At 38.0% G+C, this 14,553-nt stretch overlaps 1 protein-coding gene across 3 annotated transcripts in view; it reads left to right on the top strand.

Moving 5' to 3' along the window:
* The window catches only part of fam163ba (family with sequence similarity 163 member B, genome duplicate a), a 24,104-nt gene extending 14,766 nt beyond the window's left edge, over positions 1-9,338 (top strand). For all 3 annotated transcript variants that reach the window (XM_025004748.2, XM_017410716.3, XM_017410715.3), the window contains 2 exons: positions 4,233-4,348; positions 8,618-9,338. In XM_025004748.2, coding sequence (XP_024860516.1) covers positions 4,256-4,348; positions 8,618-9,055 — 531 coding nt within the window. In that variant the 5' untranslated portion in view covers positions 4,233-4,255 and the 3' untranslated portion in view covers positions 9,056-9,338. The remainder of the gene's footprint in view (positions 1-4,232; positions 4,349-8,617) is intronic.
* Positions 9,339-14,553: the final 5,215 nt, after the last annotated feature.

Here is a 14,553-nt window from a genome sequence, read left to right on the forward strand (position 1 = left end):
AGTTAGTAATCATTAGATGTACATCTACAACTGAATAGCTTTTGGAGCCAATCTCATTCAAGATGGCCACCACAGCAAACCTACCTTAGCACAAACAAAAATGGCTATAAATCAGCCAATTTCACAGATATTGAGCTACAATTTGGTGTGGTAGTAGCTGAACATCACCCCTAACACGCACTACAAGCACTACACATTGGCATTAACTGATGATGTTAATCCTGTTTGTCTGTTAGCAAAATATCACTGGATGGGTTTTATTAAGACTCCCAGAAGGTAATCATTGGACATACATCTACAACTGATTATCTTTTGGAATTACCCCAATTCAAAGACAAAATTAGTTATACATCAGTCTATTTTATGATATTGAGCTAGATTTTGTATGGCAGTAGCTGAGAGTCGCCCTCAGTGCAGTTTTTGAGTGCAGACACATTTTATAAGCTCTCACTTAACGTCATATGAAATGTTCTCTTTTCATCATAAAATTATTTCAGTTTTAAACTCTGGCATGAAAGATGGCAGATGATATGTATTTCTTTAATGAGTTTTAGGCCTTTTAATTGTGAATACATTTCACAGAATATGCTGTAAGTGGTGGTATGAAAGTTGTCTAAAAGTAATTGGAGCAAATAAACTTTTTTTGATGTGATTATGCACTCGCTGGGAAAATGTTAGGTAATTAAAATAGTTGTTGATTTCTTGGGCGATTACTGGCAGAATAGTTCATGTCTGCACATTTCCTTTCATTAAAAACTTTTCTGCCGTTTTTGAGATGAGCTATACTTTGTGGAACTAATGAAGCATCGATTTGAGATTTTAAAACAAGCTCCTGTAATAAAACAAAAAAAAACAAAACAAAAAAAAAACTTGTGACTCACAGAACTGTTTGGCTTTACTTAAAAAATAAACCTTTTGTGGGTATCTCTGTGTCTGTGTGCACCGTCTGGTGTGTGTCTCAGCTGAGCGACTTCACTCTGACATCCGCCGTTGTAACGGACTTCCCATTGTTCTGGGGGCATGTTATTGTCTGTTGTGCACGACTCACATCCACCACCTACTGTGTACTTCTCTCCCATTGAACTGCAAGCCTGTCAACAACCATTATTCCAAGCAAGACCTCTGTTGTGATCCCTGCCATGTTTCATCAAAGCGTAGCAATTTATTCTAAAGCTCACTGTCTGAACATGTTAGCTACTACTAAAATTACTGCATGTGGGGTGTTTGTGTGTGCTTGAGCCCGCTGCTATCCTTCTTTTGCTCCTAAGGCTTGTCATTCCGGTAGACGATTTCTGGCAAAAGGAGCTGAGTGGACAAGTTTGCTTTTCTCTGGTGCTATTTCACAATGAAGTCTGAACTACTTGTGTGTTTGTGTGTGTGTGTGGCTGAATAATTAACACTGTTCGTCATCTTGCTGCAACACATCCCTCACACACTGATCTGATTAATGGGGCCCCAGGAGATAGGGATTGCCTCTCAAGCCTAGCACAACGAGTAAGGCCATGTGTTTGGGTATGTTGTTTTGCACATAAAGATGAATGAAAGATATATGAAAGACCACATATTGCGAACATACTGTATTTTGGCCAAAGTTAAATTTGTGGATACAGTTCAGATCCTGCATATGCTCATCAATCAGTTTTCTCTTTTTGACATTTCTGAGCACCAGATATCAAGAGGTCATTTTTTCCCACAGGTTTAAGAACCATCATTGGGACAATAACTGCTGACATCAAATTTAAAGTTTTGTAAATAAGATTTTAACAGTGTAGAACCAAAGGAAGCATTACAGCATGTTAAATAAAAAATAAAACGATTAGATTTAGCATTTTGCATAGTTGCATTTTTAGGTTTAATGGTGTAGGATCCCTCAGACATACCACAGTACTTTGTATTTTTTTTATATTTTGCTTCCAAATAGTCTGACCTTCTTGTAATCTTACTGATCTAGATCACAAGTTCTTCAAACTTTCTAAATCTCAAGTTTTTCTTCAGACTTTTGGTGCTTTTTCACTCATTTTCTCTTCCAGTATTTAACTATTTTCATAGGATTTTTCTTTAGTTGTTTGTTAAACCATTTAGCTCTGACTCGTGCATCCCTCTGATACGAAAATAACCCCTAAATTCAATGGTCAATGTCAACATAACAGTCAATTTAGCACAGAACCTATTTGAAATGGGATCTTTAAACACTTTGTTACACACAGCCTGTCACAAAGATATGTTATGTTCTTGTTTCTTTTGTTAAATCTATAAAAAATAACTAACATAATACAATTTAACAGACATAAAAGCAACACTAACAAGGTGATTTCCAAAAGGCTACAGCTGAAGGATGACACATCTCTCAGGTCCTTTCAGAAATCTTGATGTTTTTTAACTCTTTCTCAGATATTGTTCATCTGATGATAGTTTTTTATGAAGGTGTGAGTGACAACAGAGCCAGAGATTTATATCATGCAAACATGTGTTGAGTTATTCAGGGGGGGGTCTGCTACTTTTTTCCTTTGTCTTCCATTTGTCTATGTTCTTTGGATTTCTTTTAAATAAGCATTGAACAATATGGTCAAGTACAAGGACTGGGCAGATAATAAGTAAAAAGGTAGCCGAAAAGAAAGAAAACCTGGAGAAAAATTGAGCGAGATCACTTTACAAGATTACAGAAGTCTGTGTCCTTGAAAACAAACTATAAAGACATTAGGGGTGGTTTAAAACATTTCTGTACTTTGAAAAAATCTGAAAAAATAAGGCTCAAAGTAGAAACTAACTGCAACAAAAGTAAGTAACACATGGAAGAAAACTTGCAATCATTCATACAAAACCTTTATACACTTGGCATGTTTACCTGAACGAATATGCTGAAGTTATAAATCCAGTGAACACCATAAAGATTTCTAATACGACCTGCGAACAAAGGAAAGATTATGAAATAAAGAAAATTCAAACATTTACAGTGGTAATACAGAAAGTACAGAGTGAGAACTACACTTAGCCTCGGTGTTCATCTACCTGAAATAAAACCAAGGACAGATTCAGTCTTAAAAACAAGAATGGAACTGTTTCAAACTGATACTGTAAGGTGATCTATGAAAACATCTAACATTTCAAGAACTTTTACTTAATGACAAACTCCAGTTGGTCTTTGCAACAAAAAAAAATCTAATAAAATAAATATGAAAAGAGCACAAAAAGACACTGGATCATATTCTTTGCTCTGTGTGTCTGGCTTGAATGTGCACAGGACCTCCACACAGTGAAAAGCAGCTTTACAAAAACCTTCAAGAGAATCACAAGTTCTGCTCAACATCAGTTCCCTTCATGCTGAGTGTGTCACTAAAATAAAGGTAGACAAGCAGAGCCAGGTGGGAGTGTTTTCGTCCTGTCTCTCTGTCTGCTGCTGCTGGATTTCTCTACAATTACTGCCCACTCACAGCTTGCACTGGGGTCGTGAAGGATCTCAATCTAAATGCAATCCTGTTTTCAGAAATAAATTGTTTGAAATATTTCAAATATCTAAAATGAAGGGTGCCATGATGTTTGTTTCCATTAGTTTTATTCCATTTAACCCTTTTAATACAGTAAATCCATAAAGCAGGTTTACAGGGAAACAAATGCACACCTCTGTGGTATAATTTGTGTAGCTACATGTACACCTCATGTAATAATGTACCGTGACCCTGAAAATCCTCCAGCAGGAACAACTTTATTCATACTGGCAGCAATAAGTCTACCAAAGCATATAAATCAAGATTTTAATATTTTTTAGCTCTTCTTTTGCTTGTTCCATTTTTTGTCAAACAAAAACTGGTTTCCTTTTTTATCGCCTCATCTATATTCCCACTCACTCCCACCCACTCTGCTTCATTTTCATGCACCGTCTGCTCTTGTTTCGCCGCTCCTCGTCCCTTCCCTCCATCCATCTCTTTTACCTCTCCGCTCCCCCTGTCAGGCCCTTGTCTCATCTTTACTGCTGTCCTGTAGCTGATCTGTGATTTTCCCCTCGCTCACGCGCCGTGTTTCACTCTGAGATCCCCGTCTATATTATGGGCTGCGCTTTTCGGATGATTCTATTACATGCCTCCGAGCTGCTTGGTAATTCAATAAGCACCAGTGAGATGACACACAGTTATAATCTACTTAATGAAGCTGCTGTACTGATGAAGTGTGTTCCTCTTCTTCCTTTCTTTCTCCTTTCCCGCTCCCTCCCTCCTCTTCCTCCCCCTCCTGTGCAGGGTGTTGATGGAGAGCCATTCGAATGACAGCCGGGACAGTGGTCATCACTGGTGGAATTCTTGCTACGGTTATATTACTCCTTATCATCGCAGTATTGTGCTACTGTAGGCTGCAGGTGAGGCTGTGTTCAGCTCTTTGTTGATAAATGTCTCGCTGTGGGAGAAAAAAAAATCATTCAGAGCTTCTCTAATCTGGGGAACTGTGCCTGTAACTCTCAATAGAGATAGAGGCGGAGAGGTGCACTCTTTGCATGCACATCTGTTGAGGCTGCACTGTCTTCTGTTTACATGAGCTTAATACAAAATGCATTTCAACTCACAACATGTGAAATAGTTAAGCTAGTGTGGAGTTTTTGGAGGTTAATTGGCTTGCTGCCATTTTTCTACGCAATCAGTTCCCCAAACTGAATTTTCACAGAGAGAGACATTCGAGGTGAAGGAAGTCAAGTGTAACACATGGCTTTTGGATCATCTTTATACAGCCCTGAACATCCTCAAATAAAAAATTTAAACAACCTAAAATGAATCGAAAAAAGCAGATTTTCATTGTCAAATCTTGATGAAAGTGACAACAAATCTCTTACTGCCATTTTTATTTGTTTGCATCAAAGAATGATGTTTTATACTGAAATAGGCCTAAGCTTTTATCTGCTCAGATCAGTGTTTGTACTTGAAATCTAAATGTAATTTTTTTTTAATCAGCAGGTCGTTTTATTATCACATGCTTTTGTTTACAGGCGGTTTAGTATTACATATGTACAAAGAAAGTATTACAGTGTGTTGACAATACTATAAATTTGGCATCACCAGACTAGAAAAATTTTAGGAAAATCTCTAAAAGTTCAAAAGATCTGCCTGACTAAAAGTATTTTGATGTTTACACACCAGTTATACAGCAACAGATCAGCGACAAAAGTTTGTCATATAGACTGTTTCTATTCAATCTGTGGTCATTTGATTTATTTAACTGAGTCAAAATGGCTCCATAGAAAAAGTGTTATCCTCTACTGAAGTATAGCCTTTGATATTCATCATCTTATAGTTTAGTTTGCCACCATTGAGCAACAAAAACGGTTCCAAATCATATAAAGGAAACTGATGAGTTTTAAAATGTGTAATCAATAACAATCCATTTGCTCAAAGACCTAATTATGTATTTTTTTATCATCTAAACCTAACCATCTTTAACTGTAACCACCTAATCCTAACCACTCAAGCAAAGAGTAAAGTGGTAAAGTAGCAAAAGGGAATTAATGTTAAAAGAACTGTGGAAAAACATACAAAATGTTTTAAATTGGCATGAAGATTTACAAATTAATATGCTCCATCATTCCTTCCAGCCTCCTTTTAAATTGTTTTTGGTCAGGACAACAGTCTCGACATGTGACATTTTCTCCAAGCGATCATCAGTGTCATTGTGTATGGAGTTGGTAAATGTCACGGATCGAATACCAAGAACAAATACCAAAAACAAAAATGACAACAAAGTTACTCTCAGATTTACAGCTTTATTGTAAACCTAAACAATGCTAAACTCAAAAAAGTTCTTATTTAGAATGAGAGCCTTTAATCTCTGATATACAAATATAAAGATTCTGTCAAATATACAGACAGAACTGGCAGCAACAGTGGGGTTTGACTTCAATAAACTGAGGAATATCCGGGTTTATCTTAACTGATGTCAATTCAGAGCAATTTGATTCATTTCTCTGAAAAACCCCAAATATAAAATGATTTTAGAAGCAATCCAAGCATCACAATAGACTGGGGCATTTTGTTTATAGAGAAATTAAAATAAGAAAGAGCGTTAGATGATCCTGAGCACTGAGAGTGGGCCTTGATTAGGTCTGCTGGCCATCAAATCAGAAAAAGGTCGCAAATGCAGCACGAGGTGACTGTGGTGAAGATAAAATGAACATGTTTTATATCTTTAAAACCACTTCAGCCTTTCTGCATCTACAGTTTGAACCCATTACTCACAAAGGCTTAAAGCGTAGTCCATCATTTATAAATGTACTTTAGCTGAATTACTCAGTTCACTTCCACTGAGGAAATAATATTTAAGAGTCAGCATGGTGTCTTTAGTTCTGCTAGACAATTCACAGAGCAGTGTTTTATCCTTTTTATGTGGAAAATAAAATAAAAAATAGAATTTATTTTGGGTGAAATTACCCGCTTTGTGTTTTCATGCTTGACAAACTCCACTTAGGTCACACTAATACCAACACACGGGACCGTTTCTGCAGATTCTATTAACACGTCCGATCGCTCCAGGCTAATAGCCTCTGTTACTCTGAAGTAATCCCCTGAATGAATTTCTCCTCTTGCAGGAAAGCATTTCTAACATATTTTGACAAATAATTGCAGCAAATTAAAACTGAAATTGCAGCTGCTATCTTTAGACTTCCTAAATGAGTAACTGGGTGTTCTGACTGTGTTCTCTGACAGAGTTGTTAGGAAGACTAAAACTCTTTTCACATGCTTCATTAAATAGAATTTAAGGGCAAATTGTGCTTAATTTAGTGTAGCTCAAACACTTGAACAGAGACAGGTAGAGAACTGTCCTGTTTCTATCAAACAGACCTAAGTTTAATCAACTAAATGTATCTGTTTTGTTGCTGAGAACGAACAGAGAACTGAACTGAATTTAGTAACAAGCCTGAAAGCTACTTGTGGAGACTCAGATCCAGCACCTGAACTAAAATACAGACCTTTGCATTCATGTGTAATCACCCCATCATTTCCACTCAGTCAGATTGGTAAAATCCCCACAACTATTGTACTGTACTGCCATTGTGTAACTAAAGGAACCAGAAATAAATACTTTCTATCTTCTTCTGATTGATTTGAAAATCTCTTTGTTGTTGCACGGTGCTGTCTCCTGCTTTTACACTACAACATCATAGGTTGTCATTTATGTTATTTTATAGTTTTTGTTGCATTAGAAAACAGATGTGTGGCAAATGTGAAAAGTGCAAATTGTGTGTCTCACACTCGGTGAGCTGGAAGCAAAACTAAAATCATTTCCTGAAAGATAACAAGTAGAATACTCGTGCAGCTGTAACTAAATATGGTGCGAGGTGAAGATTTATCCATAAAATTAAAGGGGCAGTCAGGCAATTGTTGAAGTGATGTTCTGAGAAAAGGAGAATAAAAAAAGGGTATAAATTTTCACCCAGGCTAGGCCAAACACAAGCTGTTTTTAACTGTCTTTCAGGCTTTTAAAACTTTTTCTCAAAGATGTCCTACAGGTGTGAAAGAACGCTACGTTAGCTAATAAGTCATTCGGTTGAGAAAACAGCAATAAATAAACTAAACAAACACAGTCACGCAGAAAAGAAGGTTTAATATTAGTCAATTTAGCATGCTTTCACACCAATTTGTTGCATTTGAGAGAGAGAGAGTTGTTTTAGCAGCCTGAAAAAGACAGAAGGCAGGCCCTCGTTTGGATAGCTATTAGCCCAGCCTGGACAAAACTTCTCCCTTTTTCTCCATACTCTGTTCTGTGACTGATGTGGCAGCTGATAAGATACTACCTGTCGATAATTATTTGACAAAACATTACTTAAAAATGACTAGAAAATCCTAAATCTAAATTCAGAATGACTGGTTTTGAACACCAGGGAATTGTTTTCCTCAGGCTCTCAGTGTTTCTTTGGCAAACTCCAAACAGGCCTTTTTGGTTTTGATCTCCAGCTTCCCACAACGACATGTAGTCGTTGGGCTCAAAGCCCCTGTTGCCGTCATTTCTGAATGTAGGTCTGACGATATTTGCAATCAGAATGTAAAATAAAGAGTCTGATTCTTAGAAAGCATAATCTAACTGTACCTCCATTTGTCTTTTGGTCTGCTGAGCATTCCCTGGAATTTGTGGCTCAATTTTATGTCCTGACACGCAGAGTGATGTATTTATGAGCAAGATCTCATAAATAGAAAATAAAAAATAATAAATTGTCTAAACTCTATTCAACTGTCTAAGTTTATCACAGGTTGACAATCAGAACGTTAAAGAAAACAGCAGCAAACTCAAACATAAGTTAAAGACTTAGCGTTCCTTAAAGGAATGCATATCGCCCGCTTAGTTTCAGACTAAGATCATTTTATGATGAGAAGGAATAGCGTTAAATCCATTTTGGTCTAACCTTGTAAATGATGTTAAATGTGATGCTGTGTGATATTGTATTGTCACTTAAGATGAGTTAGCTCTTGAAGTATGTGTTCAGGATGACTCTCAGCTACTACCACCAACAGTTTTTAGCCTAATAGCTGTAAAATCAATTGGGTTACAGCCATTTCAATTTAAAATGTCGTGGAGTTACATTTCTTATGGTTTGGCACTTTTCCCTGTCTCTTCTCGTGTATTTCCCTTTTATCCTCTCCCCCAGTATTATTGCTGTAAGAAGGAGGAGTCTGAGTCGGAGGAGGAGGAGCCGGACTTCGCTGTTACGTCCCGCCTCCCGCCAGTTCACTCCAATCACAACATCGTGGCGGCGACGGCGGGCGCCTCCTCCATCCCAAATGGCCCTGCCATTTTCTCCACCCCGCCGCTGGCGAGAAAACTGACGCGTTCACAGACCTTCTGTCCGTCCTGCACGCACTATGACCTGCCTTTCTACCTTCAGCCCCCTCAGCCGCAGGTCCACCACCAACCGGAAGGCCTGAGGAATGGAGGGGAGCGAATCAGCTACCGCAGCGTCCAGCAGCAGGATCTGGAGCTGCCGGTGCCCGTGAACATTTCAAACTACCGCAAACCGAACCTGGCACGGTCGGTTACCATGAGGGAGATGTTCACACGCAGCTGTAGCATCAGCACTGATGTTTAGCTGATTTCAGAGTTTATTTTGAAAGCTGAGAAGGCCAAAGCTGGACTGATTCAGACTGTGTTTGTGACATCTCGACCAGTTCTAGTCTCATTTTACCAGTCCTCACCTGCAGATTGAAGGACTCAGATGGCTCTCAGGACAGTTTTATCAAAGTTATACGCTCAGGTTGATGACTTTACACTTGGGCCAATATGAAAGTGTTTGAAAGTGTTTCAACATGTCAAATAATCAAGAATAAAAAATGTTTTTATTTTCTTTTACACAAAAAAAGGCATTTATTTTACGATTTGGTGAAGTCTGTGTCGCCCTACTTCCTCTGGATGCTTCAGCCCCTGACTTGAATGACACTGCAATGTCAAAATAACATCGTTAGGAGGGATTTTCTCTTTTTCACAGCTGCTACAAATAAAAGATGATTGGGAGAAGTCTCCCTCTATTATGATGGGATGATCTGCTTGTTCCGCCATCAACAGATTATGAAGATTATGAAATATCATGTGATAAGTGGAGAGGAGGAGGGGGTTTTCATGGTTTAGCTGCCATCCACAAACCTTTTTTCGTACAACCCCAATTCCGTAAAAACTGGAACGTTGTGTAAATGTAAATAAAGACAGAATGCAATGACTTTGATTTATGACAAATCTCATAAACTGACATTTTATTCACAATGGAACACAGTAAACATCAAACATTGAAACTGAGAAATTATACCATTTTATGGAGAAAAAGAAGGTCATTTTGAATTTGATGGCAGCAACACAGCTCAGAGAAGTTGGAACGGGGACAACAAAAGGCTGTAAAAGTTTGTGGTTCGAAAAAGAAGCAGCTGGAAGAGCACTTTGCAACAAATTAGATTAACTGGCAAAAATGCCTCTCTGATGGTATGGGTGTGCATTAGTGTCTATGGCAGGGGCAGCTTACACATCTGGAAAGATGCCATCGAACTGTACTCCAATCAACCGATAAATCCAGCAAAGAAGACTGTTGAACAACTAGAATCCCACACCAGACTAGAACGGGACAGCATTCCCCTCTGCAGTAACTTGTCTTCTTAGTTCCCAGGAATTTGCAGACATTTTGTTTAAAGAAGAGGTGATGTTTCCCAGCGGTAAACATGTCCATGTCCCAACTTTTTTTGAGATGTGTTGCTGCCATCAAACTCAAACATTACTTTATTTATTCCTAAAGAAAAAGTGCAATTTATTAGTTTCAACATTTGATATGTATACTATGTTCCAGTGTGAATATAATATGGGTTCATGAAATTTCAATGCATTCTCTGTTTATTTACATTTTACACAACATCCCAACATTTTTGGAATTGTGGTTGTCGTTTTAACTTTGGCCATAAAATCATAAGACATCAAGGGCTCATGGAAGATTTTAAGTCCTTCTTTCTTTCCACATCCTTTCAGGTCTCGTGTTTGACGGGAGAGCATAGTCACTCTGAATATCTGCACAGTGTTTGTACAGTACTCCGCTCTACAGAAGAGAGAAAAAAAAACATCTGTGTTCTTGCAGGCAGGATGGATAAAGTCCAGAAACGAACTGTTTGTGTGCATTAACTGTATGTGAGTGCATGCATGTGAGCGTGTAACGTGGTAAACTGTCATGCCAGAGTTTTTATTTGTTACAGTTTATCACAAGTTGTCAAAATAAACCCAGAGCAAATGTGGGTTGCAATAACATTTTAAACATTTATCAGAAATGAGGTACAGCAACCCACGTGTGCAGCTTTACCACAAATTTATGAAAATGCAAAGACAAACCCAAGCAGACACTATATTTTGCACTTTTATTTTGCTGATGCAGCTAAAGCTGGAGGAGCAGTCATCATTTTTAACTTTCAGTGTCAATTTTGTTACAGTTCTTCACTGAATCTCGAGTTTGTGGACTTTTCTCTGTATTTCTTGTGGCCGGTTGATATCCCGATTCTTTGACTAAAGATTCACCCTTAAAGGCACATGTATAAATATTTAACAGGCCATAACGTACACTTCGGTCTCTTTCCTCCCTCTCAACTCGTTGGACTGAGGAAAATGGGCTCTGAGGTATTCAGAGAGTTCCTGCTCGGGATTTGTTTTTATTTTCTGCATATTGACTGCCCTCTGGCTTGGAGAGCTGATATTCTGACTGGAGCAACAATGGCTTGGTTTTATTGGAAAATAGTCAATGACTGAACTAATTTACTGCCTGATTTCAAAAGAGATGGGACTGGTGGATGTGCGGGGCTTTGAAGCTGACTTGAATGTCCTTTTCGAACCCCCACCCTCACCATCTTTCTCAAATATACAATAGATGCTGGTGTACTGTGCTCTGTTTGTGTCTCTTTGTAGATTTATTTTTCAGCAGTCATGTTCATTTATTTTACTAAAAGGTGAAACAGTGCATACTTTTGTCCTAGGTTGTGACACGAGCAAGTACGCAAGGCATCAACACGCACAGTTTTGTAAATCGAACTTTGCGAAAGCAGAAACACGGTTATAATACACTCATATTTTCTGTCTTCATCGTCACAGCTAAATGCAAAGCAGCCTTCAAAAGTTAAAAACTGAAAACCTGTCGTGTTTATTTGGTCAAAACTGGTCCTTAAAAACAGCCATAAGTCAAGTCCACATGCTTATTATTCTAAGTGTTTATTCAAATGAAATGTGGTTTTATGTTCAGGTATTTGAATTGTTTTATTTAATTATGCAGCATTTTTTCAGACTTGGTACAGTACAGCAGATATGTTTCTGTTTTTGTTTCTAATATATATAACCAACAAACACATTGTTGCTAATAAAATAGTGTTAAAACCTTTAAGACTTCTCTTTTTGGTTTTGTTCTTCCAGTTCCTGCACTAAACTGTCACTGTGAGTAAAATACGTTTCCAACAGGTGGGTTAAAAGACAGAAAACCAAATGAGTCGGGGGGGGGGGGGCAACAATAATAATCATGCAAAAGAAAAGAAAAACTGCTTTATCAATGAGAAAACAGAAGTCAATTATTAGAAATCAGAGTCAGAGCTAGTGAATTAAAAATAGAAAACACAACACATGGAGAAGTAGAGCGGCAAATATCCCATCAAAAACTTCATTTTTGAGACATGAACAACCGATTTGTGATGGTGTTTATTCTAATGTGAACATACTTGAGCTACCATTTATTTCGCAAATCAGTAAAAGGGAAATTTGTGCCACTAGTTCCACTGACAACACTCGATAGAAAATGTTTTTATCACAGTCACGATCATTTCTATGTAATGTACTCTCTGAGACAAAGTCGAGTAATGTTAATTGGCCTCTTCAGTGGGATTTATATCTAGATTTTCATCTCTGCATGGGGTTCATTTCAGCCCATTCCTCTACATGCTTGAAAGAGCATTTTACGTCTGACAGTGTTTCATCTCGGTTTTAGGCCTTGCACACACACACACACACACTCAGCACATTGATTCAGAAAGTGGAGGAAAAAAAACACAAATTGGGCCAAAAGTTCAGTCATTACAAGTGTTTTTTTAATATTATTGATATTTTTAAAACTCTGTAGTCATAACAAAAAAAAAGAAAACAATCAAATGATTAAGCAGCTACTTTAAATCAAAGCCTGCCTCAACCCAGCCTCAAGAGGAGGCTTATTTGCATCTGAATGTTCTTCTGAAAGCTGTTTTCAATGTGTTTCATAAGAATGAAAACCAGTAATAGCTTTGTCGCTAGTCATTTGTGCAGAGGATTTTAGAAAATTGCACACATTTTAGGCTTTCTTTTAATAAATACAATATTTGGACTGCATTTGTTGCTCCAATAAAAGGGTCTGGGATCGAGGTATAATGGCTGTCAGCATGAGCTGCCTCATCACACATCATTTAGATGTGAATCAATATGTTACAATGTGGCGGTCATCCTCATCCTCACCTTCGCTTCACCCAGCAGCAGATCACTAACTCTCCCTCGCGGTGTCTATTGATGTCTTTTGTATTCCTCACAGTCCCTCTTTCTCAAGCATTTTTGCTTCTTTTTTGGCTTCTTTTCTAACAATCCCTGGCTGCATTCCACCAGCGGTGGAATTTAGATGCTGAAGAAATGAGCAGCTGGGATTCCATGAATTATAAACATGTAAACAGTAGGAGGTTGTCCAACTAGAACAACAAACCAGTTCTGTCGAGCTGTGGCTGCTGAGCTGACTCCACGCATCTGTAGCTCATTACCTGCTCTGCAGTATTCTGCCTTCAACTCCTCACCGGGTCGTGTCACACATTACCAGACTGGCTCTAAATCCTGGTTTCAGGAGGGTCCAAGATTGTGACTAATCTTGCTGTTTTTTTGCTGTTTGATATTCAGGAAACACGTGTCCATCCTGGTGTTTTAGTGAGCTTATGACTCTGCCTTTAGAGTTGTCAATGCAAGCTTTTTTCAACTGAGGTTCCTCAGTATGGTTTAGACCTACATTCCATTGAAACAATTTGAGACTATATTTGATGCTTTAATCACCTCTCGTCTGGATTATTTTAATTCTCTATATCACCAGTATCACATATGTTCTGCTCTCGTCCAGTTTAAAATTGTACTGCTCGTTTTTAGCCACCTTATCTGCCAGAACTTTCACACCATCACACTCCAGCTACAGCTCTACAACATTCCTATCACCACAGGAGGGATTTATTTCAACACTGAAAAAATTACATATTAGTTTTTGTTTAATAAAGAATAAAGATAGCAGCTTTGTTACAACAAACACATGACTTTCACTGCTGTGTCATGGATGGGTGGGATAACTGACCTCCATAAATCTGTCTTTCTCCCACACACGTGACTGTGTGCAGGAGCCATTACCGCCCAGTGTGTGTAATAGTGCAGTTTCCTAAAGGGGCGAAAAGCCGTGCTTCTAGTTTGAATTTTTCATTCCCCACACTCTCTGTTTCTGTATAACAACTAATAAATAAGCAATGAATCCAGAGGACATAACACAGAATAGACCAGATTTGATGCCCCCCTCAACATCAGCTCCTCTTGGCTCACATCTTGCCTTTTTGCTTCACCCGTCTAACTGTCATCTCAGTGATGTCTGTTTCTTTTTGTCTGTATTTTAAAACTTACATCTTCTGGGGTCTCCTTTATTTCTTTAAACTTGACTAGTAAAAGAACCTGGAAAGTTTTGGAGCTGAAAATTTGATGAAAGAACTGTTTCTTTTTTGTTGTTTATGGAGTCAATTGAAAAGTGTATATGTTGTTGTTCCATCCAGAGCACACTCAGTTCATATTAACAGCTGAATATATGCCACAATATTGTTCCAATCTTGAAATATTCTTCTCAGTAAAAAAAAAAAAAAAAAAAGTGTGATGCTTGTTCTAGAGAGAAAGAAAATTGGTCAGATAACTGTAAGTTAGCAGAGTCTTTGTTGCCATCTGGTGGTCAATAAGGTCAGTGATTTTTGCTGACACATTCCTCCCAAAAATAATAATAATGTTATAAAGTTAGTATCAAAACATCTAAATACTCTATCCAGTGTAATAATT

Source organism: Kryptolebias marmoratus, linkage group LG14, assembly GCF_001649575.2.
Source record: "Kryptolebias marmoratus isolate JLee-2015 linkage group LG14, ASM164957v2, whole genome shotgun sequence".
Lineage (NCBI taxonomy): Eukaryota > Metazoa > Chordata > Actinopteri > Cyprinodontiformes > Rivulidae > Kryptolebias > Kryptolebias marmoratus.